This window comes from Protopterus annectens, chromosome 1.part0, assembly GCF_019279795.1.
Source record: "Protopterus annectens isolate FY-2018-M chromosome 1.part0, PAN1.0, whole genome shotgun sequence".
Classification (NCBI taxonomy): domain Eukaryota; kingdom Metazoa; phylum Chordata; order Ceratodontiformes; family Protopteridae; genus Protopterus; species Protopterus annectens.
The window spans coordinates 190,928,750-190,954,550 of record NC_056725.1 but is presented as its reverse complement, the minus strand read 5'-3'; the positions used below and the strand labels follow the sequence as shown (position 1 = coordinate 190,954,550).

Genomic DNA, 25,801 nt, shown 5'->3' with positions numbered 1-25,801 from the left:
CTGTCCGCAAGCTGACAGGGAGAGGGTGCTTCATACTTTTGGACGTGCATAGGCATTGACAACTCAGGGTTTACTTGAATAACAGTAAGGTTAAAAGAAAATCTAGTCAGTTAATTTTTTATTGTCATCCAAGATCTTTAGGACTTCCTGTATCCAAGCAAACTATTTGTTCTTGGATTTCTAAGACTATTTCCGTTTGTTTCACTTTTCTTGGCAACAGCCTTCCTTGTTCACTTAATGCTCATTCTACTAGAGCTGTGGCTTCTTCTACTTTTTTCAAGGGTTTAGATAATAATTTGATTCGTAAAGCATCTACCTGAACTTGTGTGCATATGTTTACCAAGCACTACAAGTTGGATGTTATCTATAGACCTAGGGCTCATTTTGCTGGTGCCAGTCTTCAGGGAGTTTTAGGGAATTATTCTGCTCCTTCCCCCTCTCAAGTTTCCTCTTGAGCTTTGTTACTCTCCCATATATTAGAATACTGCAGCGGTAAATGTGAAAACCTTAACATAATAGTGGATGTCCTTGCCTTTACTGCTGCAGTATTTGCTCCCTCCTTCCATTCCCCTAGTCCTTTTCCTTCCTGGATGTACAGATTACCTCCTGGGTTCCTTGGACTGGTGCTCCTACTGGGGCAATCAATTCTGTTTTTGGTAGGCCTGAACAACACCTTTCTGCCCTATGCTATGCAAGGAGTGTTTGAATGACACTCACCATACCTTTAAAGAGTCTTTGGTACACTGGCCAGATGTCGGCCTTCTATGGTAGGGAATCCTATATGTTAGAATGTGCAGCAGTGAAGACAAGGGCATCTACCATTATGATAAGATTTTACACAATTGTACTTTGTTGCTAAGAGACTTGAGTGCATGCATGACTTTGCGGACCCTAGCACCTGACAGGCAGCTGACTGTGACTTTCTCCTTGTATGACATGGTGAGGGTGACATCTGTGTGTCTCTCTATAGATTTGCTTACCACCAAGATATTGGTTTTGAGGTGTTTTGCCTCAAGGGCTTAATGGGTAAGACACTGATATGTTTGTTTTTATGTGTACTGGATTCTGTTGGGACTGTAATGTGCGCAGGTTTGCATTTGTGAGATCTCGTCTCTTTTGGTAATCTTCTAATGAGTACCTCTGCATATGTGGGTTTATGTGTTGTGCATTTTGTTTGTTGAGGAGGTGAAGTGTGTGTGCTGACAACCTGTTTGATATCTGGTTCACTGTTACCTGAGAGAGAGAGAGAGAGAGAGCATTTATTTTAGATTCATTCTATACTTGCACCTCTCACATGTTGTATTGGTATGTTGTAGGAGTACATAACTATCACTATACATGAGGCCATAGACACCTAGCTGTGTAAAAACACAAGTATCCTTATTAAGCATATGTAGATGGTTGTTGTTAGAAGAGCAATTCTGTGAGCAGCACCAACTGGGCCTGTCTGTGAAGGACATAGGTGCCACCCCAGAGGCTGAAATAAGCTCACACTGTGTGTGAAGTAGTACTCCTCAATGATCCTGTTCAATGGCTACCTTGACTACTGGTTGGGTGATTGTACAGTCTCCTCTGAGCTGGTACCTATGTCCCTCATGGACAGGGCCAGCCGGTGCTGCTCACAAACACAGTCTGCTAAAAACAACCATCCAACTATGCTCAATAAGGGTACTAGTGTTTTTACACAGCTAGGCTTCTATAGACCATCGTGCTAATAGGCTATTAGCCTTATATAAACCTGTGAAGCTAGGTGCCTATGCAGGCCTCACAACCTGCTGATGTCATCTACTACTATAAGTTCACCTGCTGTCATTTGTAAATCAGACCTATGGCATGTTCATTAAGTCCTGTGTTCTGTAGTTGGTGTACTTAGATAGGTAGGGGTTCTGTTCTCACTGCAGTCAACTTTGTGTGTGTGTGTGTGTGTGTGTGTGTGTGTGTGTGTGTGTGTGTGTGTGTGTGTGTGTGTGTGTGTGTGTGTGCGTGCTCGTGGGTGTGTGTGTGTCTAGACAGAAGAGCATAATTGTGCACCCTGCAGTTTTCGTGCAGGCCTCCCAAACTGTTGTTTCCCATATGGCCTGCTGATTTCATCTACTATAAGATCACCTACAGTCATCTCTAAATGAGACTTGTGCCATGGCATATGCTTTAAGCCCTGTGGTCTGTAGTCTGTACACTTAGATAGGTAGGGGTTCTGCTCTCACTGCAGCCAACTTTGGGGGGGGGGTGTGTGTGATCTGGTGTCTGACATTACAGCATGTGTTTTTGTTAGTCCCATATTCTCCTCCCAAGACACTGCTGATGTCATCAGCTATAAAGTGTTTGACACACTCTGGCACTCCCCTACTTTGGACACAATAGAGGAGTCTTTGTGACTTCTGTTCTAGCAGCTTTATTATATACAAACACATTACAATAGAAGTTTACTGACTTTGACTTAAGTAACTTACATACAAACTAACTATTGCAATCATACATGCTCGCGCTCCGGCTGCACTCTCAAAATGGCACTAAGAATAGCACGTGCCCTGTATTTTTATATATATATATATATATATATATATATATATATATATATATATATATATATACACACACACACACACACACACACACACACACACACACACACACACACACACACACACACACACACACACACACACACACACACTTAGCCCTTGACATGCTTCTTAAAGCTACAGCACTACAATGCTGTGATGATGATTCTGTTACAGGAAGAAGATGCCTGTGATTTCACCTGTACTCCACCCCCTCACGCCTATAACTTGACCAATCCAGTCAAACCTTTTGCCTTTTGTATCCTCACTGTTTCTCCTTCCTTCAACAGATGGAGAAATCTGCTCAATTTATCATAACTGGACTTCTGGATAGAACGCTTCATGAATAATTGAGCCTTGATGGTTTTGTTGTTCTTAGCATTAGGCCTCAATAAACTGGAACCAATAGGTAGCATCATTTTGGTTTGCCTGGAGAGAAGTCATCGAGCAAGTGAGCCAAGTATATCATCATGGGGTATGTTTCTGAGATTAAGTAGATTCAAAAAGACATTAGTATTGTCACACTTTGACCCTTCAAGTAATTGCTTTGCACGCTGCACTGCACGTTCAGCTAGCCCATTTGACTGCAGATATTCAAGACTGCTAGTAACATGGTAACATGTACAAAGTCCCATTCTCTTGCAAATTTCTGAAATAGCTGACTAGTAAATTGAGTACCATTGTCAGAAATAACTTTGTGTGGACTACCATGGACTGAGAAATAATGTTCCAACTTGATAATAACAGTAGTGGATGTTAGGTTAGGTAGTAAGTCAATCTCAAACCAATTTAAATAAAAGTCTACCAATAAAAACCAAGTGAAAGCACTCAAATGCCACAAAGAAATCCAAAAAAAGAGTGCAGCGAGCCAAACAGGAAACCCAAACAGTTTATATCCCACTCGATTTATTAGCGAAAAACCAACAAGCGTTAACGCTTTTAAAATACAAGTACGCGTTTTCGTCCTCAGTATTCGGACTTCACCAGATACATATAAATTAATACCATTTGTCCCTTATATATCAAAATTAAGATCAATTAACCAATAGAGTATTCACTAGACATTTAAATGGACAAACCAACATTCTCTCTGGGCTCATAAATATTCATGAATCAATGTATAATGTAATTCATTACTAAAAAATACTTATCAACACTGTTTGTATTATTTAAAAACGTTGTTCATATATTCCTATACATTTGTAAATAAATAAATATATAAAAATATTAAATAAATACAGGATAAATGTGTAAATATTAATTAATACAAAACTACATATAAAATCTAAGGGTAACTAGCTCCCTCTACTGCAGAAATTCATCATCACAATCAAATTCTGCTAGCTCTTAATTTTAATAGTGGCAAGATTGTTAAAAAATCATTAAGACCTGTTTTTTCCACGCATCTAGGGTAACTTGCCACCATAGTTCTTTACTTTCTAAAATTTCCTCCCAGGGACCCCCTCTAATATCCTGTCTAATTTGTTCTAATACCAAGAAATAAAAATTATTTCCTTCACAAACCCTGGAATGTTTATAAAGTGCATTAGTGTCTTTTGCTTTTAAAATATCGTAGGTATGTTCATATATTCTTTTTCTTAATGTTCTTTCAGTTTTACCTACGTAAAACGCTTGACATTTTTGACATATCGCAAGATATACCACTCCTTTGGTATCACAACAATAAAAACCTCTACTCCTAATCCATCTCTTTCTACTATCCAGATAAACTTCACCTTCATTTATAATATAGGGACATTGATTACACCTTCCACATTTGTACGTCCCTATTCTTCTATTTCCTGTTGATATTAAAATCATTCTTGACTCACTAATGAACCTATTACTACCATTTTCCAGGATTTTTCTTATACTATGGGAATTTTTGTATATCACCTTTGGTGTTATTTTAGATATTTCCTCAATATCCGTAAGTGATGCTAGTTTTTCCCATTCCATCTGCAGGATATGTCTCATCTTGTAATTAGTAGCATTAAACTCAACTACTAGACCCCTTTGAAACCCCTCAGATAAATTTTCATCTTTGTTTCCTCCCTCTTGAATGTCATAATTGTGCCCTATGCCTTTAATAGGCTTAAATCTGTCTAATCTACCTTTTTCCACCTCCTTCCTTATTTTGTTAATAAACACTTTAGGATAACCTCTGTCTATAAACATTTTCTCTAATAAATCACATTCCTTTACAAAATCTATATCCAAACTAGTCATTCGGGAGCCTCTAACAAATTATCCCTTTACTATATTTATTTTACAATGTAAAGGGTGGGCACTATCATAATGCAGGAAGGAATTACAAAATGTGCTTTTTCGAAAGACTTTAGTTTCAAATTTTTGATTTATCTTATATATTTCCACACCTAGATATTGCAGACAATCAGGGGTAATGTTATAAGTAAATTTCAAGAAGCTAGTAGTATTATTTAAATAATCCATAAATTCCATAAATTTCTCCTGTCCACCAGTCCAGAAAATAACTATGTCATCCAAAAATCTGCAGTATAATATCTAAAATTTCTGAAATTTAGAATTTAAAATAAACTTCTCCCATTTAGATAACACAATGTTTGCATACGTAGGAGCACATGCTGCTCCCATAGACACACCTTGTGTTTGCTGGAAAAATTCTCCATTGAAAATTAAATAATTATATTTGAGTATTATCTCCATAAGTGCTATACTTACTATTTTTTCATTTTGAGTCAACTCCTTATCCTGAAATATAGTTTCTTCAAACATTTGCATACCTTTTTCATATGGTATGCTGGAAAATAAATCCACTATATCGATGGTGACAAACAACAAGTTATCTCGATACACCTCGGGTGTAAGTACTTTTAACAAGTCCCAGGAGTCTTTAAGTATAGTTTTGTTGTTCACCCATATGTGTTTTGTTTTTAAATCCACATATTTTGCAAGTGGTAAAGTTTTGGAGCTATCCGCAGATACAATTGGTCTAAGGGGTGGATCTATTGGATTTTTATGAATTTTAGGTATGCCAAAAATAATAGGTATTTTTGGCTTACCCACATATAAAAATTTAAAGGTAGAATCATCTATAACTTTTTCATATACCATATCATATAATAACATATCTATTTTTTGATATGCCATATTCACTTCATTCTTGGAAACACATGCATATTTCTTTTCATCCCTTAATATTAGGTTCATTTTACCTTCATAATATATGTTCTCCATGATCACAACTCCCCCTCCCTTATCGGGTTTCATGATTCCTACCTGGTGGTTACCTCTTAACTCATTTAATACCTCAGTTTCTTCCTTGCTAAGGTTATTAGCGTATTTATTTTTATCCTGAAATTTTCTAACTTCATTCTAGAGCATTATTTCAAAATTCTTTAGTTGAGGGTGTAAAGGTGGGTTAAATATAGATTTCCTTACTAGGCCTTGATTTACTCTATTGTTTTTCTTTATATTATTTCTGGAGGTAAAAACCTCCAAATTAATTTTTCTCACAAATAGTTTGATATCAAGCAATGTCCTAGTAAGATCCCCCTTTATATAGGGTATATATTTTAACCCTTTACTAAGCAATTTAAAATGCTCTTTGGTTAATGGTATGCTACTAAAGTTATAAATAGAGAATCCTTGATAACTATTTTTAAAACTTTCCACAATAATTTCTTCTTGCTTATCACCTGTCACACTGAGAGAAGGGGTAACAAATTTTAATATCTCCCTCTCCCTCTTCCCCCCCCCCCATACGAAAATTTCCTCTATTTACACCCTGTTGATAATTACCTTGTTCAGCTCTACTCAAAGGTGGAAATTCTGTATCATATTCCAAGTCATTCCATTAATTTGCCTTGTTATTGTTGTTACTCCTCTTCCCTCTTGTGTTAGTACCATACAGGTCCCACTTAGTGTAAGGTGGATTGGGATAACTAGTTTTACTTTCATACTCTTGTATATTCCTATTTAACTTACCCATTTTACATTGAATTAAATCATCACACTTGTTATCTATATCTTTTCTTATTTTAAAATACTTATCCCTTTCTTCTTTGATACCAAAAATTAGGTCTTCCTTAATAAAAGTATCTAACTCATATATTTCCTTCTGAAGTATTTCTTGCTTTCTGTCATTTTCTTTAATAATAAGTTTCAACACTTCCAGTCCACATTTGTTAAAAACTTTAAGTAAACTCTCATGAAAATCAGAGCCCACTTGGACATTGTTCGGGTATTTGTATACCCTAAGTCCTTTTGGTACAATTTCTCTATTCAAACATTCCAACAAATAAGCATTTTCAATACTACATGTTCTATATTTAGTCATCAATTTATTTAAATTGTCCAATTTAATGACATAAGAGTCACCATTTGGTTGCCCACAAGACACATTATTGTCCAATTTAAAATAAAAATCTCTCCGTAACCATTCATCTGTAGTTTTCATGTTTGTTTTAACAGTACCTGTAGGTGCTAGCATGGAAGTTAGTGTTTTGGGTCTAGCACCTGAGTCCATAGATAAGTCCTTTCTCGCTTCCTCACCCTCCACTTCAGTTTCGAAAATCTTCGGTGTAGCTGCCGGATTAAAAGGACTACCATTAAATACTTCAGGGTTGCCGGCTTCTCCATTTTCGCCCATAAGCTCCCTTTTTCTTTTATGATGGCGCCCAGTAAACCCTTCAGTTCCGTTTCCAGCTGCATTAAACATATTACCACGTCCTGGAAGTAGAGAGTGACATAATGGCGTAAGTAAGTCTATGAGTTCAGTTAGTTGGCCAATCAGCTTCCTAGATTGTCCCAACTCTTCCTGCCCTTGCGAACTCATCTGAGATGTAACGTTAAAGGCTTCCTGGTAGCTCTTACACGAGAATAAACCAATAAAACCAAGTGAAAGCACTCAAATGCCACAAAGAAATCCAAAAAAAAGAGTGCAGCGAGCCAAACAGGAAACCCAAACAGTTTATATCCCACTCAATTTATTAGCAAAAAAACAAGGGACGTACAAATGTGGAAGGTATAATCAATGTCCCTATATTATAAATGAAGGTGAAGTTTATCTGGAGAGTAGAAAGAGATGGATTAGGAGTAGAGGTTTTTATTGTTGTGATACCAAAGGAGTGGTATATCTTGTGATATGTCAAAAATGTCAAGCGTTTTACGTAGGTAAAACTGAAAGAACATTAAGAAAAAGAATATATGAACATACCTACGATATTTTAAAAGCAAAAGACACTAATGCACTTTATAAACATTCCAGGGTTTGTGAAGGAAATAATTTTTATTTCTTGGTATTAGAACAAATTAGACAGGATATTAGAGGGGGTCCCTGGGAGGAAATTTTAGAAAGTAAAGAACTATGGTGGCAAGTTACCCTAGATGCGGGGAAAAAAACAGGTCTTAATGATTTTTTAACAATCTTGCCATTATTAAAATTAAGAGCTAGCAGAATTTGATTGTAATGATGAATTTCTGCAGTAGAGGGAGCTAGTTACCCTTAGATTTTATATGTAGTTTTGTATTAATTAATATTTACACATTTATCCTGTATTTATTTAATATTTTTATATATTTATTTATTTACAAATGTATAGGAATATATGAATAAAGTTTTTAAATAATACAAACAGTGTTGATAAGTATTTTTTAGTAATGAATTACATTATACATTGATTCATGAATATTTATGAGCCCAGAGAGAATGTTGGTTTGTCCATTTAAATGTCTAGTGAATACTCTATTGGTTAATTGATCTTAATTTTGATATATAAGGGACAAATGGTATTAATTTATATGTATCTGATGAAGTCCGAATACTGAGGACGAAAGCACGTACTTGTTGTATTTTAAAAGCGTTAATGCTTGTTGGTTTTTCGCTAATAAATCGAGTGGGATATAAACTGTTTGGGTTTCCTGTTTGGCTCGCTGCACTCTTTTTTTAAAAGTCTACCAATACTAAGTAGTGCTGATTGTTCCACTTGAAAATATCAGAGGCTAATGTTGACCAAGATAGCTCAAGAACTTGACTTAGCTGACAAGGTTCTAATTGCAAGTGCAGTTTAGTACTATTGCATACTGAACAAGAGAAAGTACTTTATCAATGTCTTTCATTAATGAAGGCCAAAATACTAGTTCTCTTGCCCTTCTCTTAGTGGATGTGGAACCTGGGTTACCACAATGCAAAATCTGGATATATTCTTATTGTAAGGAAGCAGGAACAACAATTTTAGGACCTTTGAAAGGGTCTATATTACATCATCAAAGGGTCTGTTAAGCGAACACCTTTGATCAACATGTAAATATTGAAATACGAAAACTTCGAATGGCCAAGTAAGCAATGTTTTCCCAGGGAAAAAAAATCACTTGGCCAATAAAAAAAAGAAACCATCAAACCCTAAGAACACCCTTTGATCGACACGTAAATGTCAAACTACAAAAACTTCGAACGTCCAAGTAAGCGATTTTTTCCCAGGGAAAAAATTGCTTGGCCAGTAAAAAAAAACAAGCCATCAAACCCTAAGAAGTGGGGGGCTTTGCCCCCCCACACCTCCATGTAGGGGGCTGTGCTCCCCACACACACCCCTAACTAAATATACCAACTCCAAAGTCACACTACAGTGGAAGAAAGGGCAAATTCCCGATAACGTCCAAGCGATTTTTTTCCCCCTGGGAAAAAATTCACTTACTTGCTCGTTTAACCTTTTCATAGTTCGACATTTACGTGTCGATCAAAGGACATTCGTTAACAGACCATTTGACAATGTAAATGGGACCCCCTTTGAAAATAATGCCATCCTCCATCAACATTTCATCTCTGTAAGGAAAATATGTTTGCACTCCAGGTGGTACACTAGATTGCTTTGACAGCCATTCAACATTAATGTAATGACTGAGCTTTTTCTGTATCAAGTTGTTCTGTCATATTTCTAGGCAATCTGGATAAGGTATCAGCCAGATAAAGTAGTTTGCCTTTCATATAGACCATTTTGAAGTTGTACTTTTGCAAGTTTGAGCATCATTCTTTGTAATCTCGCTGGAGCTGAATGCATAGACTTCTTTAGAATAGTAACTAAAGCCTGTTGGTAAGTTTCAATCTGAATAGCTCGACCATAAATATAATCATGAAACTTGGAACATGCAAATACTATTGCCAAAGGATCTTTCTCAATTTGAGCATATTGCATTTCAGTTTGGGTAAATGTTCTAGATGCATAGGCTACTGGTCTGCACTCTTGAAGAATAACCAAAATTTGAAGCATCACAGGAAATAGTGACTGGTTTATTCACATCATAGTATCTTAATGTAGGTGGGGTGGCAATTTTCTGCTTAAGGTCTTCAAATGCCTTCTGGTGTTGTTCTAACCATGCCCATATAACATCTTTGCACATCACCTCTCTTAAAGGTGCTGTCAACTCACTGACGTCTGGTATAAACTTTCCTAAATAGTTGACCATGCCTAGGAAATGCTGCTTGAACATTATCTGGTGCTGACATCTTCAGAACAGCTGCTTGCTTGGTCGGGTCTGGTCTCAAGTCTGTACTGGTAAATACATGGCCTACATATATAACTTCTGGTTGTCTGAATTTGGACTTGAGAGGATTAAGCTTCAAATTTACTTCACATGCTCTGTCTAGAACTCGCTTTAGGTTTTTGTCATGCTCCAGTCATCAATAACTCCAACCAATAAATCATCTACTATTATCGCACAAGGATAACCCGAAAAAATTTGCTCCATTGCATGCTGGAAGACTTCACTTACAGAATTTATTCCACATGGCATCCTTAGGAATTGGCATCTGCCAAACGGGGTACCAAAAGTGGTTAGTAATAAGGATTTGCAATCAAGCATTACTTGCCAAAATGAACTTTTTGCATCCAAGACAGAAAAAACAGTTTAATTCAGTATTACAGCTGCAACCTCTTCGACTGTGCATTTTGGATGATATGGTCTCTTCAATGCTTTGTTCAAATCTCTTTGGTCAATACATATTCTGATTTTGTCTGAGCCTTTTTTTGTGAGCTGCTACCATAGACGACACCCTTTAGGTGGTTCTGTAACTGGACAAATTACACCTTGCTGTGCCATTTTATCCAATTGAGCCTTAACTTTATCCTGCATAGTTATTGGAACTCTTCTTGGTGGTCTAACTACTGGAGTGACCTTTGGGTCTAACTTCATGGAATACACAACTGGAAGTTTATCTAACTTGTCATCAAAAACATCAGCATACTCTAAGAAAATGTCTATTTTTATGCTTAATGTGCCCCTTTTTGCCCTTATTGTATTTGTTTTGCTTGCTTAATCTCTTTTCATGCCCATTGTACTTTTCTTGTGCTTGTTTTGCTCTAAACATACTCGTTTTACATTAAACATACTCATTTTGCTTTTCTGATAATCGTTTTTTTTCAAATATCTCAGTTTTAAACATTTCCCTTTAGTTAATAAACCTTTTGTTTAATGATGCATTTTGTGCCCTTGTAATGCTCTGTTGTATCTTTTTTTTATATAAAATAAACAGTTTGTGCAGATTCTCATTACCTTTGATTCTTTTCTGGCTCTTTTTCTTGCTTGTTTCTATTAGTTTACCTTCACTGTCATCTCTGCACCTCATAGCTCAGATTATCAATCTTTGGAATCCCGGTTCTGACACCATGTCACTCTCCTACTTTGGACACAATAGAAGAGTCTTCATGGGTTCTGTTCAAGCAGCTTTATTATATACAAACACATTACAACAGATGTTTACTGACTTTAACTTAAGTAACTTATATACAAACTAACAACTGCAATCATACATGCTCACTCTCTGACTGCACTGTCAAAACGGCACTAGGAATAGCACATGTCCTGTATTTATATGTACATACTCAGCCCTTGATATGCTTCTTAAAGCTAGAGCATGTACACTGATCTAAACACTCCAACTCAGACTTAAGCACTGGCATCTCTGTTATGTCCTGTGCTCTGTAGTCTGTGCATTTAGAGAGGTAGGAGCTCTATTCTCAATGCAGCCAAGTTGGGGGGTGAGCTGTTATCTGACATTATAGAGTGCTTTTTTGTTATTACCAGTTCTTCTCCCCAGACACTGCTGATGTCAACAGCTATAAAGTTTTGTTTGACACAGTCCAAGTCAGACTTGTGCCATGTTGTGTGTGTTTAGTCCTGTGGGGGGTGTGAGCTAGTGTTTGACATTACAGCATGCCTTTTGTTATTACCATATTGTCCTCCCCAGACACTGCTGATGTCATCAGCTATAACATTTTGTTTGACACACTGTAAGTCAGACATGTGCCATGGTGCATGTGTTAAGTTCTGTGGTTGTCTGTCCATTTAGATAGGTAGGGGTTCTATTCTCAATGCAGCCAACTTGTGGGATGTGAGCTGCTGTCTGATGTTACAGAGTAGCTTTATATTATTATCATATTATCCTCCCCAGATACTGCTGATGTCATCAGCTATAAAGTGCTGTTTCACACACTTTGTTAGACTTGCGCCGTGCTGTGTGTGTTAAATCCTGTGGTCTGTAGTTGGTGTACTTAGTTAAGTATGGGTTCTATTTTCACTGCAGCCAACTTGGGGAGAGTGTGTTTGTGTGTGTGTGAGAGAGCTGTTGCTTGACATTACATAGAGCATTTTACACCAATATGTGGGACACTGCTATCATGTCCTCAACAGACACTGCTGATATCATTATCTATATTACATTTTTGTATATACAGTACTCCCACCAGGGCAGGGTGACTGGTCTGGAGGCCAGGCAGAGGTCATGTTATCTTATACAATAAAGTTTACAGTGGCATGGCTTTTAATCTATCCACATACATCATAGCATAGTGTTTAGGCTCTGTGCTATCTTGCTGAGAAAGCCCAGTGGTCTCTCCAGCTGCTACATGTGTCTGTACATATAAAAAAGAGTATTATACTCTATTAGTGCTGTAATGCAGTTTGACTACAGTGCTGTCATTCACTCCTAAGATGTCAGTATGATGGCATGACTTATGATGTGCACAACAGATGCTTTCATTAACAGTATGGACACTTGGTAGTCAAAGTTCAGATTGCTATCTAAATGTGCTCCCAGTGCTTGCATTACTGGGTTTCTGCATAGCAGGACGTTTTCAATGATGTGATTAGCATGGAACTTCACTTTTCAGACATTACAAGCACACATTTCTGCATTTATTTGTAGATCTTCAGTTCTTACCAACCTTCAATCTTCTCTAAAAACAAAGCTATCTTCCTGTTATAACAAAATTCTAAGTTTGCTACTGGCTATAAATCCTCCTCCCACCACTGCAATGCCCTACACAAATTAAATTGTCTCGAACTTCCCAATCATCTCACCTACATTGAACTTACGCATGCCCATAAACTCATATTTATTCCCTCGATCTGCCCCTCCCTTGCCTCCTCCTTCAAAATGTACCTACCCAATAGACTTCTAAGATCCAATAACCAGAATTTGCTTGAACTGCACAAGCCTGCTCATCCTCCAGGCAAACACCTCCTATCCTTTTCCCTAGCTTGCCTCTGGAACTCCCTGCCACCTCTTATTCATACTACAGACAACCATGCTACCTTTAAGACCCTGCTTCATTCCCATATCAAAACCCTCTGGGAATGTTCCTGCTCTCATCCCACATGGCTCAACTTTTCCCCATTTCTCACACTCCTTTACTTTTCTCTTCTCTTCATCATACTGAGCTTCTCTGACTATGACCATCTTCGTTTTTCTCATTTACTCCTACTCTTGCTCTACTTTTTTTTCTTATTGTCCCACCCTTCTTACATTCAACAATTAACACCTCTTATTTCCCCATCCTACTTTAACTCTGCTAAGATTTCATGTAAAACTGCAATATCAACTCTGCGTTATATCACATTGTAACAAATCTAACAGGAATATGCACCAATGGATTGTTCTTATTTTAATTGATTTATTTATGTGTGTGTGTGTGTGTGTGTGTGTGTGTGTGTGTGTGTGTGTGTGTGTGTGTGTGTGTGTGTGTGTGTGTGTGTGTGTGTGTGTAATTTTACCTTTTGCTTTTTTGACTATATTTTCATGGCAATCGTGGATTTTTTCTCATGTTGTATAATACCATTGTTCTTCAATAGTATTACATAAATGTAAATGCATTGTCTTCATATTATATTGTTGTTCATGAAACTTTTCTCCCGAAAATGGGCTCTTCTTGGCCCAATGGACTATCTCGGTAAACAAACTGTAAAATAAATAAATAAATACAATAAATCTTGTGCCTTTATCACCATTCACTTCTCCTGTACTATGTTATCACCATTGGTGGACTCAGTAATTCCACAAGACATGCAAGAATCAGCAAACTTGGTAAGCTAAGGGCCATCTACTTTAGCCTGAACTGTCGAGAAATACAGTTCAAACAGAGAATGGCCAAGAAGAGATCCTTGTGGAGTTGCAAATGGTGACAGCTGTACTGGTACACATTTATTCATCAACTGTCACATGATATGTTCTGTCAGTGAGACAATTGTTTACCCAGCAAGTGATGTAAGGCTTAATCACCAGCTTGGGGGTTTTGTCAATGATACCTGTGTGTGTGAGATTGTGTCAAAACCCTAGGAAAGATCACAATAGGCAGTATGCACTGTCTTAGCTTACTCCAGGCCTATCACACAGAATTGATGTGCTGTGACAACATCACAGATCACCTGTGGCATGACCAAGCACATACACCTTCCTGATACAGTGGAATACACAGTTCAACACATCCTCCACATGGCCTTTGTTCCCATACAAGGTTGTACATCAACATGCACCCACCTACGTTGGGGGGACAGCACCTGATGCATGCATGTATAGAGACATCCTGACTCTCCTCGACTGTGAGGTACACCAACATGTCATCATAGACCTCTTCTATATGTATACTAGTAATATTCCAGGTGTATGCAACAGACCTGTGTGAGTTGTTATTGCTACATCAGGTCCCTATCGTCTGATAGATGTCCTCAAAGAGCCCATCAAGGGTATGTATGATGACAACAGTATCATCTTAGGGAGCTTGTACAGGTAAAGGTATTCGACAAAAAGTCACACTGTGGTATTCAATCAACATTGTCACATGTGACCATAAAAAGCTATATCACCAAATGGGTAGACCAGTGTATGACATATGTGGCATCACACTATGTTGAAATATGTGATGTGACATATATCTCAGGTCCAGTGATTAGGTCAGTACAACAGGGGTGCCAGCTTGGCCCTTGCATGCCCCTTAATTAAGTAATGAACATCAAAGATGACATACACATGCTGTGTCCAAACAGCTGCCTGAAGGACTACAGCTTATGGACAATCATTGACTACAGCAGTGATATTAGTATAATACACACAGTATCAACACATACCAGAGACTGCTGCCACAAGGGTAGAGGGTAAGTGCTACATCTGTCAGCATCACATCTCTCAACTGTCCAGATTTTAGCAGAATTACCATCTTTTTGCCTCATATTTTCAGTATGTCCCAATTAAAATTTTAATTTTATAGTAAATCACTGAGGATTGAAGTGACTAAATAATGACACAGTTTTGAGTTTCAGACTTCATAGTCTTCAGAAAATGTATGCTAACACAAACCATGTTACTATAGCAACTTTCTAAGTTTGTAAGATCAATATTTAAAATTTGTCAATATTTTTTGTGCCTTTGCCCACCCATTATTTTAGACTTTGTCCTAATTTCTTGTGTGAAGAGGTTGTGAGGGATGACCAGTATGTGGTCAATGTGCTGACTCCTCCATTGACTGCAACACAAGTACTGGTTATGTGAAAGGCATGCATATGAGAGGGCATAATAACATCATGGTTCCCAGTGTTCATCGCACCAATAACTGAGTACAATGCACCCTTCTCCATGTACCTCCTTACACATGTTCCAGTGATGTGTAACTGAAGTGTACCACCTTCGTCATACTGCACTGTCACACAGCTTATTGTCCATACCTAAGTATTCTTTCAGGGGAATATACATGACTGTTTGATGGTGCAGAACACAAATCAAGTTCTTACACCAGATGCATGTGTGCTACATGTTCCCTTTATGCACACACTGCATACATTGTTGTTTGACAACATTAATGGCATGTATATCATTTGTGACAGTGTGAATTGTGCCATTGATATATGCCATGCACATCCACACAAGGCAATGAGCCTGTAGTGCCCATACTGCCACATGCAGTTATAGAAGTGTTCATTCTCACACCTCCTGCAGATATTAGAGTATGAGGATAGTGTGTGTGGTTACCCTCATAGATTGTGGATGTCCCATACTAGTTGTCCAGTGTGAGTTGCAGGTTCATCGGCTATCAGTCCACATCACATATGTTTTCAGAGGCATGGGATTGGTGGTGGTATTATTCATATATTGTCCATGATTGTGGGTGGTTCTTGTAATGTTTGTCATGATCCTTTCCCTGTGGCCACCATGCTGGATACCTCTGCTGAGAGTACAGTCATATTCAGGTATATCAGTTTGCACAGTTTGCCAATATACACCCTACCACAGTTGTATGTTAGATCCCTGATAGATGTCCTCTGCATTATTCATGTAAGGATGCTTATCTCTCACACACACATCCTCCCTATTGTTATGTCACCTTGTGTGTCAGTCATAGACAACACATTTTCACTGTACAGTCCGTACTGTACCATATAGATATGTGCTTGGTGTCGCTGTTACAACCATCTTCCTTTGCCACGCCCTCCTCTGCTGTACATGCAGGAGTTTCACCTGTACTCTTTTCCTGTGTTCATTCCTACAATTCATCTGCTTTTTCCTATTCAATACATACACTTCTCCGAGTGATCATTTTACAAGGCAGTCCAATGTGCTGTTACAGATCATTAACACGGCTTCAGTTCGGAATGGCAGGAATGGGATGTCACGATACTCTGCAATGTAGGTACACTGTCCTGTACTGTGTTTGGACCATATACTTCACATGCATACCTCTCAAATGTCCAGATATTCCCAGGATGTCCAGATATTTTCCTTATCGAATATGTGGCTTTCTGCCATATCACTAATATGATCTCTGCACTGATGTGACTCAATATTACAGACTTTTGGGTGCATACCTCTCAACTGTCCTGATCTGTGCAGAATGTCATTTTTGTTTCATATTTGTGATCTTTTCCTCATAACATGTTGTTTTCCTGGCAAATCAATGTCATGTCATTGTAGAGTGCAGTCAGTAACTGGTGAGTAACATTTGAATTTCAGATGTCATGCTCTTCAGAAAGTTCATGCTAATGTACAACCTATGTATGCTATCAACTTCATAAGTTTCGACATGGAATATTATCAATCTGTCCCTATTTGTGGCCCTTTGTCCCCCCATTTTTATGGTTTTTGCCCACATTTCTTGTTCTAAGAGGTTGAGAGTGTTACATCTGAACACATTGCCACATGACATCTATCTCATCTATGTCCCTGTTACTGGTTATTTGGCCTCACATTAAGCTGGTCTGGCCTCTGTGCAGATGTGTTGCACTAACAGAATGACAACTATTTGTACAGCCATACCTCTAAACTGTACAAATTTTTCAGAATGTCCAGATTTTGCATCATATTTTGCTCTATTTCTCACACAACTGTGGTTTTCTGGCAAAACCATTGTCAAAGTATTGAGGGTTGAAATCAGAAAATAGTGACAGGCATTTGAGTCTCAGACGTCATGCACTTCTGACAATTCATGGGAATGCAAAACCTGTCATTCGATCAACTTTCTAAGTTTGTAATAGCAATATTTAATAAGTGTGTCCCTAGCATACCTCTCAACTGTCCAGATTTTCGCAGAATGTCCTACTTTTTGCCTCTTATTTTGGCCTGTTCCTCATATACTTTGTGGTTTTCTGACAAATCACTAGTATGATCTGAGGATTAAAGTCACTAAATAATGACATGCCTTTGAGTTGTGGACTTAGTATCCTTCAGATAATGCATGCTAACACAAATTTTGTTATTCTAGCAACTTTCTAAATTTAAAAGAGTAATATTTAAAATATGCCCTATATTTGTCCCTTTGTCCCCACATTATGTCATGTATTTTCCAGATGTCTTGCCCTAAGAGGTTGAGAGGTATGGTCAGCATTACTTACAATCTGTACTGTTCATTTGGGGGCGGGACAGCAAAGCTGCATTCTGCAAATTGGCCTTCTATCCATTTTTTAAGGTTGTAAGAGCAACATTTAAAAAGAGTCCATATTTCTGGCCCCTTCACCCTCCCCCATTATTGATGGCTATCTCCAGATTTCTTGCTCTAAGAGGTTGAGAGGTATGCTGTGTAGACTAGTTCCATCACACCTCTCAACTGTCCAGATTTTCACAGAATGTCCAGATTTTTGCATCATATTTTTGGTCTGTTCCTCATAATATTTATGATTTTGTGGCAAATCACTGAGATGATCTTTGGATTGAAGTCACTAAATAATGACATACATTTCAGTTTTAGACTTCAAATCCTTCGGAAAATGCATGTTAACACAAACCATGTTTTAGCAACTTTCTGTAAGCTTATATGAGTAATATTTAAAATCTGTCCCTATTTTTGGGCATTCCCCCCATTTTGTCAGGCTTTTTCCAGCCTTTGTCCAGACTTCTTACACTAAAAGGGTGAAAGCTATGATTTGTATGGCCCTGGTGATCACTGTGGCATTCTGTGGAAATCGTGGGACTGTATGTGGTCTCCTTTACATGGACTCAATATCCATGTGTTGGTTTGCAAGGTTTCGTGGCCCGCAATACTGTTACAAGTTGCAAAACCTAACTTAGGCATGTCACGCCTCATTAATATGCATTGCACGCTGCAGTGTGCTGCCCACCATCATGTACATGGATACACAGAGCCTACGCGAAGTTTAATGAACCCTTCATATCTCTGAGATCAAATTGCAGTCATAGGATAACAGGAAATGACAGACCTGATGCTATGTGTCACTTTTATACCACACATAATGCAAGTAAAACAGCAAAAGAAGGGAAAATTATCCCAAAAGTAATTCTGCAGGAAGTTATATAATGATTCTCTACTTTTTAGTTTTTCATATGTGATATAATTTCAAGTCTAATCATACACAGCATCAGAAATTCATATTGCGAAATAAACATAAAAATACTTACATCAAAAAACTGTTCATGCTGGAATGGGTTGTGTATTAGACCTCTCTCTTCTCTTCCCCAGTCGCCACTAATTAAACTGTTTCTCACCACTGTTTTCTCATTGAATCGAGGGTTAATTTGCAAAGCAACATCATTGGTGTATCCAATCTTGAGGTTGATGTGGAATCTACAAAATGAAAAATAAACAATATAGTAGCACGTGCCGGGCTAGTAGTCTTTGTTCCAATCACTTTTTAGATAATGGATGTATAAACATTCCATTCCATAGTGCTAAGGTACAGTATACCACATATAGCTGTCATATTTTAGAGTCTAAGAGTCAGCCCAATGGTCAAGTATATGGGTGTGCACATAGACAGTAGCCTTACCTTCAACCACCACATGGCAACAGTGGTAAGGAAATCCTTTTATGTTGTGCAACTTATAAGGAAGGTCATGGCATCTAGCTTTAAAGAGGTCATTATCCCACTGTACTCCACCCTTATCAGATCAATCATAGAGTACAATGTTCACTTTGGTATGTATCTGCCCAGGCATATCCAGCAACTAGAGTGACCTCAGAAGTTCCTTACAAAAGCAATATAAGGCGTAACAAACCTACCTTATGCAGAGCACCTTAAAGCTCTTTCCTCTCTACTCAGTCTTGTATAGAGTGATCTATGCCTGGCTAACAAGGCTTCCGCAAACCCAAAACTTATGAATCTCCTACATATTCTTAAGTCAAACAGTACCAGAAATACAAGGTCTAAGGACCTGACTTTTGTCTGTGACTTAAACAGACCATGCTGGAGAGGCAGATATGTTTCCCAGGGACTGCCTCTCCTATGGAACAAGCTTCCCATCCATGTGAAGCTGAGTTTCCCATTTAAGCACAATGTAAACCAGTGGGTGGGGAATAGGAAATTTACACCAGGCTTGGCACTAGTGTCCCTTATCAACAGAGATAGCTTATAAATGCCTGAACCTCAATATCGTATTTGGAAACAGGACATCATTATTCTTTTGGGAAAACTTGGCTAGGCTTTAGAAAGGCCACCAGGTCATTAACCTACTAAATATTTATGACGCTATCTATTAGTATATCACCAACACCTGGAATCCATACTTGTACCTGAATCTGTTTGGTCCTAACAAACAACACTTTAAGGAAACATGGGCTTTTAGAGATAAGTGTACTGTCTGACATATTTTGAGAAACCCTAACCCTATACATTAATTTACAGACAAAAATATTTTCCTTAACAGTACCACTGCAGAAGACACTTTGTAAATGCACATAAGGACTATTAACCATTCACAAGTCTACATTTATCCCCTTATCTAATGCTTAATCTAACCCTAACGTGCAAACACACATGCATCACTAAATCTATCCCTTTCCATAACTCTTAATCTAACCTTGACCAGCAAAAAATCATAAAAACATATCAAAAAATCTTGCCCTCACTTAACCTTCCTCTAACTATAACACACAAGCACTTGCATGTGGGCCCGTACCAACCCACATACAGGAAAAAACAATCCATCAATCTTCCTCCATTAAACATAAAATACACTCGACAAAGAGTTCACTCCATAAGCTTCACCAGCTGCTCACACTTTGGAACAAATTGCTGCTTAACAGAATGTCTGGCATCCACATATACATCTATATCTATATGTATATATATATTATCCTTATATCTATATCTATATATGTATCTATATATATATATATATATATATATATATATATATATATATATATATATATATATGTGTGTGTGTGTGTGTGCACACACACACACACACACACACACACACACACACACACACACACACACACACACACACACACGATTTTATAGCCATTCTCCTCAGATTTTTTTCATTAACATGCTCTATTTACGAAGAGGGCACAAGTGATGCTTGTTTAGGGTATATCTGATCTCAAATTTTTGTGTAACCTTTTGGTCCAACGAGTGGATGCACACATCAAATGAAAATCTGTGTCTGAGCTCCACTGTGGTTTGGAATCCCCAAATCTTACTAATGAATTTAAAGTTTGAGGGAATATAAAATAACTTTCCAGGTTGTTCTTTTCTATCTCACAAGACTTGTAGAATATGGATAGATGGTTATGGAAGACAGTCAAACAAATTATTCATAGAGACTTTCTGAATTCGTGTCTGGGACAGAACATAGCTACATATTGTATGCATGGGTTTCTTTTGAGTGGTTGCTATTAAGAGAAAATAAAATAGCAATAAATAAAAGCAAAGTTTTGATGAACTAAAAAGAAACTTTATTGAGCCACTAAAGTGAAAGATAAGTGCTTTCTCCTACTGAACTATTTTCAAGAGTTGCAGTTTTCTTTAGATCAATGTTAATGCCATACTAACAGTGTTTCTTAACTGTATTTCTTAAGTGAACAGTGCTAAACTTAAGTTTCATTCCAAAAGTTTCAATACTTTATTTCTTTCTTTCTTTATCTATGTCCACAACCTCAAAGACAATACACAGTTGTGTGCAAAGCTCATTGTAAATGAAGCAACCTATAATGAGCCAGAAGATATAGCAAACATCCTGGCTGATCAGCTCCAGCCTTACCCCTCTCTTCCCCTCAACATTCCCTCAAGAAATAACAACAAATATAACTCCCCTCCTATCACTAGGGAGCAGGTCCTTAATGCTCTCTCTAAGACCAAGAACACTTGCATCAATGAGCCCAGACAATAACCCAGGATGCCTTCTAAATACCATGAAGCATGACCTATCAGTGCCTCTGGAATTGCTATTTAACTGCAGCCTCCAAGCAGGCTTTGTGCCTCATGAATGGAGAAAGGCAACAGCAGTCATCCCACTGCACAAAGGTGGGGCATCTACAGACCCTGGAAACTACATACTTACAAGTCTCATTAGTCTTCTATGTAAAGCCATGGAAAGAATTATCATGGAAATGATCAATAGAGATATAGTAAACCTCCAGAAACTGGACCCAATCCAGTTTGGTTTCATCAAGGGCAGATCATGCCAACTCAACCTGGTGGATGTCTTTGAGAATGTAACCAAAGCAATGGATGAGGGAAAAATGGTTCACACTGCCTACCGGTATTTGGCACAATACCCCACTCAGGCATTGTTGACAAACTCAAGAGGTACAAACTCATATGCCACCCGGTGGATAGCCAACTGGCTCACAGACACGACACAGGAAATTACAATTGGGGAGTCCACCTCTACAAAGAGACCAATCACAAGTGGAGTTCCTCAGGGATCAGTCTTTGGACAGCTCCTTTTTGGCATTTACTTCTCTGAAGTCAAGGCCAATGTCAGTGGTCTCTAGGTAACTAAATTTGCAGATGATTGTAAATTAAGAGTTGTCATTGAATCCCATACTGACACAAATGTTCTCCAGGAGGGGCTGACACAGACAAACAACTGGTGTCAGAGCCATGGACTAAAACTAAATGCCAATAAATGCATAATAGTATCCTTTGGGAAGTCATCCATCCCTGGTAACTATCATATTGACAACACACCCCTTAGAGTTGACCCAGTAGTCAGAGACCTATGGATACACATAGATAGTAATATAGCCTTTGACCATCACATGTCTACAGTATTGAGGAAATCATTCTACATTGCAAAACTTATGAACAAAGTTATGGCATCTAAGTCCAAGGAAGTCATTGTTCCACTGTATTCAACATTCATCAGACCTATCACTGAGTTCAAAGCCCCCTTTCATATGTACCTAACCAGGCTTATCCAACAATTGGAATGTCTGCAGAGGTTCCTCACTAAAAGAATACAGGGCGTAAGTAAAATGTCCTATGAAGACCACCTCAAGGACCTATCCCTGTATTCTGTCTCCTAAAAACTTTTGAGGGGAGATATATGTCTGGCATACAGGGCATTGTCAGACCCCACTCTGATGGAGCTCCTGCATATCCACAAAACAAATAGCACCAGTTCTGTTTACCTGTTCTAAAGACTTAAACTTTGCCTGAGATATAAATAGGACTTGCTGGATAGACAGGTATGGATCCCAGAGACTACCCCATCTATGGAATAGGCTCCCCATCCATGTGAAACAGAGATCATCCCTAACCCAATTCAAGTGCAACTTGGACAATTAGATGGGGAACAGGAAAATCATCCCTGGTTTGGCACTTATGTCTCTAATGGACACAGGCAACCTGTAAAGGGCTCATCTCCCAGGGCCCTGCTTGTAAATGTTTCACTTCCCAAACCCTGCTTACACTTGTGAAGGGTATCAGAACTTGTCAGAGATTTGGGATGCATGGCTAGGCTTAAAAAGGCCCATGTGGTCATTAGCTTAGTAAACCCCTGTGAACCTATGAATCTAAACAAAGTAACTTCCCACCCCTAAACTCAAAAGTGTGATGCACTTGTCAGTCAATCAGGTTGAGACAGTGGAAGGGAGAGGTGTCAGGGTCAGTCTAAAGGGGGATGGGGTTGGAAATTAGTGAGAAATGGTAGATGCCATGGGCACTGATTCTGGCACCTGAATTTAGAAATGAAAGTCTGTGGATTGGTTGGTGTGGGAGAGGCTGTGAGCCATCTCCGAGGTGCTGGGCTTCATCAGATCAAATGACTGAGAGGGTAGACTCTTGTGAGGGTTGAAAAAATTGTGTAGGTTTCTGTGGAGGACATGATGTGAATGATGAAAAGGAGCCTTAGTGAACAAAATCATGTTTATAATAAACTCGCATCAGCTGCTGAGATTTGAGAGTATGCAGTCTGTGTTAAACTGAATTAAAGTCACAAAGTGCCAGCTAAGTAAGCAAACTAGGTGAAAGAAGGATAACAGCAAAAATCAGCAAATCCTCTCAAAATGTGCAAACAATAGAGGCATATATACATTTATGGAGGTGGGAGGTTGGCATAATGGCTAAGGTGTTTACCTTATAAACACAAGGTGCAAGATTTGATTCTCACATGGGGTAATTGGCTAGGCTTAAAATAGCCCACAAGTGCAGTTAACCTAGTATCAGTCTCTAAGTCTATATGTATAAAGTCTCATAATATATTCATGGGTTCATAAGGGGCTAACAAACACTTTATAAGCCTAGCCATGCAACCCAACCCAGTTTTGTCCCCGACTACCTTTGACACCTATATGGTGGAATATGATAGTAAGGAGGTAGCTAAGGATTATGTGGGGTGTATGCTACTTGGAGATTAATTCACTTACTGTTGACCTCTGTTCATCAGAGACATGAGAGCCAACCCAGGGATGAATTTGCAATGTCCCATCCAATGATCAAAGTTTTGTTTGAGTAGAATTAGGGATGAACTCTGGTTCACTTAAATGGGAAGCTTATTCCATGGTGTGAGGATCCTTTGTGTTAGAAAAATATGTATTTGAATATATGTGAAGTGCTAGTTTAAAAAGCAAAGTAGTATGTAATGCATTTTATTCTATTAATGATATAACAAAAAGGATGAATTCATGTGTAAATGCAAGAAGTTTTGAAACTGCAGTGTGGCTTGTAGCAAGTTGACCTCTGACCCTGGCAGCTGCTAGCTTAGCAAATTTTAATGTTTATGCTTTTCACAAGTGATTATCTGCTGGGTCAGGAAATTAAATATGTGAAATAATGAAATCTTCTGCTCTTTCCTGCTGGGATGATTTGGCCTTGTGTATAGATAACATGCAGCTGTTGGGAAAGTGCTACAGGGAACAAAGAAGTGTATTAAAAGACTGAATCTGCTATTGTATTCGATCTGATCTGAAACCTTGAGGAAGTAACTTTACAGAAAGACATTATGTCTGACCAGGTGGTAAGCAAGGTCATATTGTTACCAGAGGAAAACTTTTTTTTAAATATACAGCATCAGCAGTATTTTATGAATAGAGGACTGTAAGCTAAAGTGATGTAGATGCCCTGTGACATATCACGTCAGTAAGGTGGGCACAACTTGAATGTAAAGACTATAAAATTGTGTACTTCCTGTTTCATGTCAGACAAAATTCTGTACTTGTACGTTTTTTGCCTCTTGGTGTACACTAGTAAACTTTTGAACCTGAACCCCGTGTGTATTGATCTCTTGATTTTATTTAACAGTTTGGTCCTTCTTAGCCGGAAATCCCTCAGACAGCTGCAGATCAGAGTCTACCGGTGGTCAAATACTGCGCAGGAGAAGTTACCGAAACGGTTCTTCTTGGGTGAAAAGACCTCCGACTGAATTGTCGTTTAAAGAGGCTGGCCACTTTCTGATCTGTGGCCGAAGAGCGGATCCTGGACGACTCAATACCGGAGGCTCAGGTAGGAAGATTTTGCCTTTTTTCTGTTTTAGATCAGGGACTAGGTTACAGTAAATATTGTTGTCAAGATTTGTTATGCAGATCAGGGACAAAGGGAATTACTGTATATTTGGTCATAGATCAGGGTAACCGAATAAGGTAGGCAGTTATTCTAGATAAACTGTGAAAAGGAACTGAAATTTTGATATCACGTGATAAGAAGGGTTATGTAACATTTTCTTTTGACATGGGAAATCAGTGCACTAAAACATTGCGAGATCTGCCCCTAACCAAAGACGCAAAATATATGCAATCACAACATTATGATAATGTTAGGTATTATACGAAATGGGTTAACAAATATGAATTTGATGGTAAATTAGATAAAACTTCACTGATTAAACTCCTTAAGCAACTTAAATCTGATGCAGAAGGTCAGGCAAAAAAGCAACGCCAATTAGGCATTCCTCAGGCACACAGGTGGATTGAGGAAGCAAACCGTAGGGAACAGAAGACTAAAAATTCAAAAACATTATTTTTAGACAAAGAAGATAATAACATAGTAATAGCAACAGCTCCTCCTCCCCTGCCCCCTCCGTTGCCTTTTTCAGGATATGAAGCGAGTGGACAGGCTGGTCTGCCTCCGCGTTATCCTGAAGTCTCAGCGAGACCACAACCATTTGTTAGAAATCCTATTGAAACTAGGTCCCGAGCACGTAAAATACATGGGGATGCAGAATCATATCAAATAGAGAGAAACCTACAGGATGAGAATGAGGAAGAAATATGTCCACTTATAGAGGTCCAAAATCCTCAGGCAGGACAGGCAGG

At 38.3% G+C, this 25,801-nt stretch overlaps 1 protein-coding gene across 1 annotated transcript in view; it reads right to left on the bottom strand.

Annotated features, from left to right (window-relative positions):
- Window positions 1-25,801, bottom strand: part of LOC122796818 (galectin-6-like) — a 332,787-nt gene that overhangs the window by 27,883 nt on the left and 279,103 nt on the right. The window contains exons 13-14 of the mRNA XM_044065917.1: window positions 18,718-18,883; window positions 7,062-7,274 (exon numbers count right to left, since the gene is read on the bottom strand). Of these exons, the coding sequence (XP_043921852.1) occupies window positions 7,062-7,274; window positions 18,718-18,883 (379 nt within the window). The remainder of the gene's footprint in view (window positions 1-7,061; window positions 7,275-18,717; window positions 18,884-25,801) is intronic.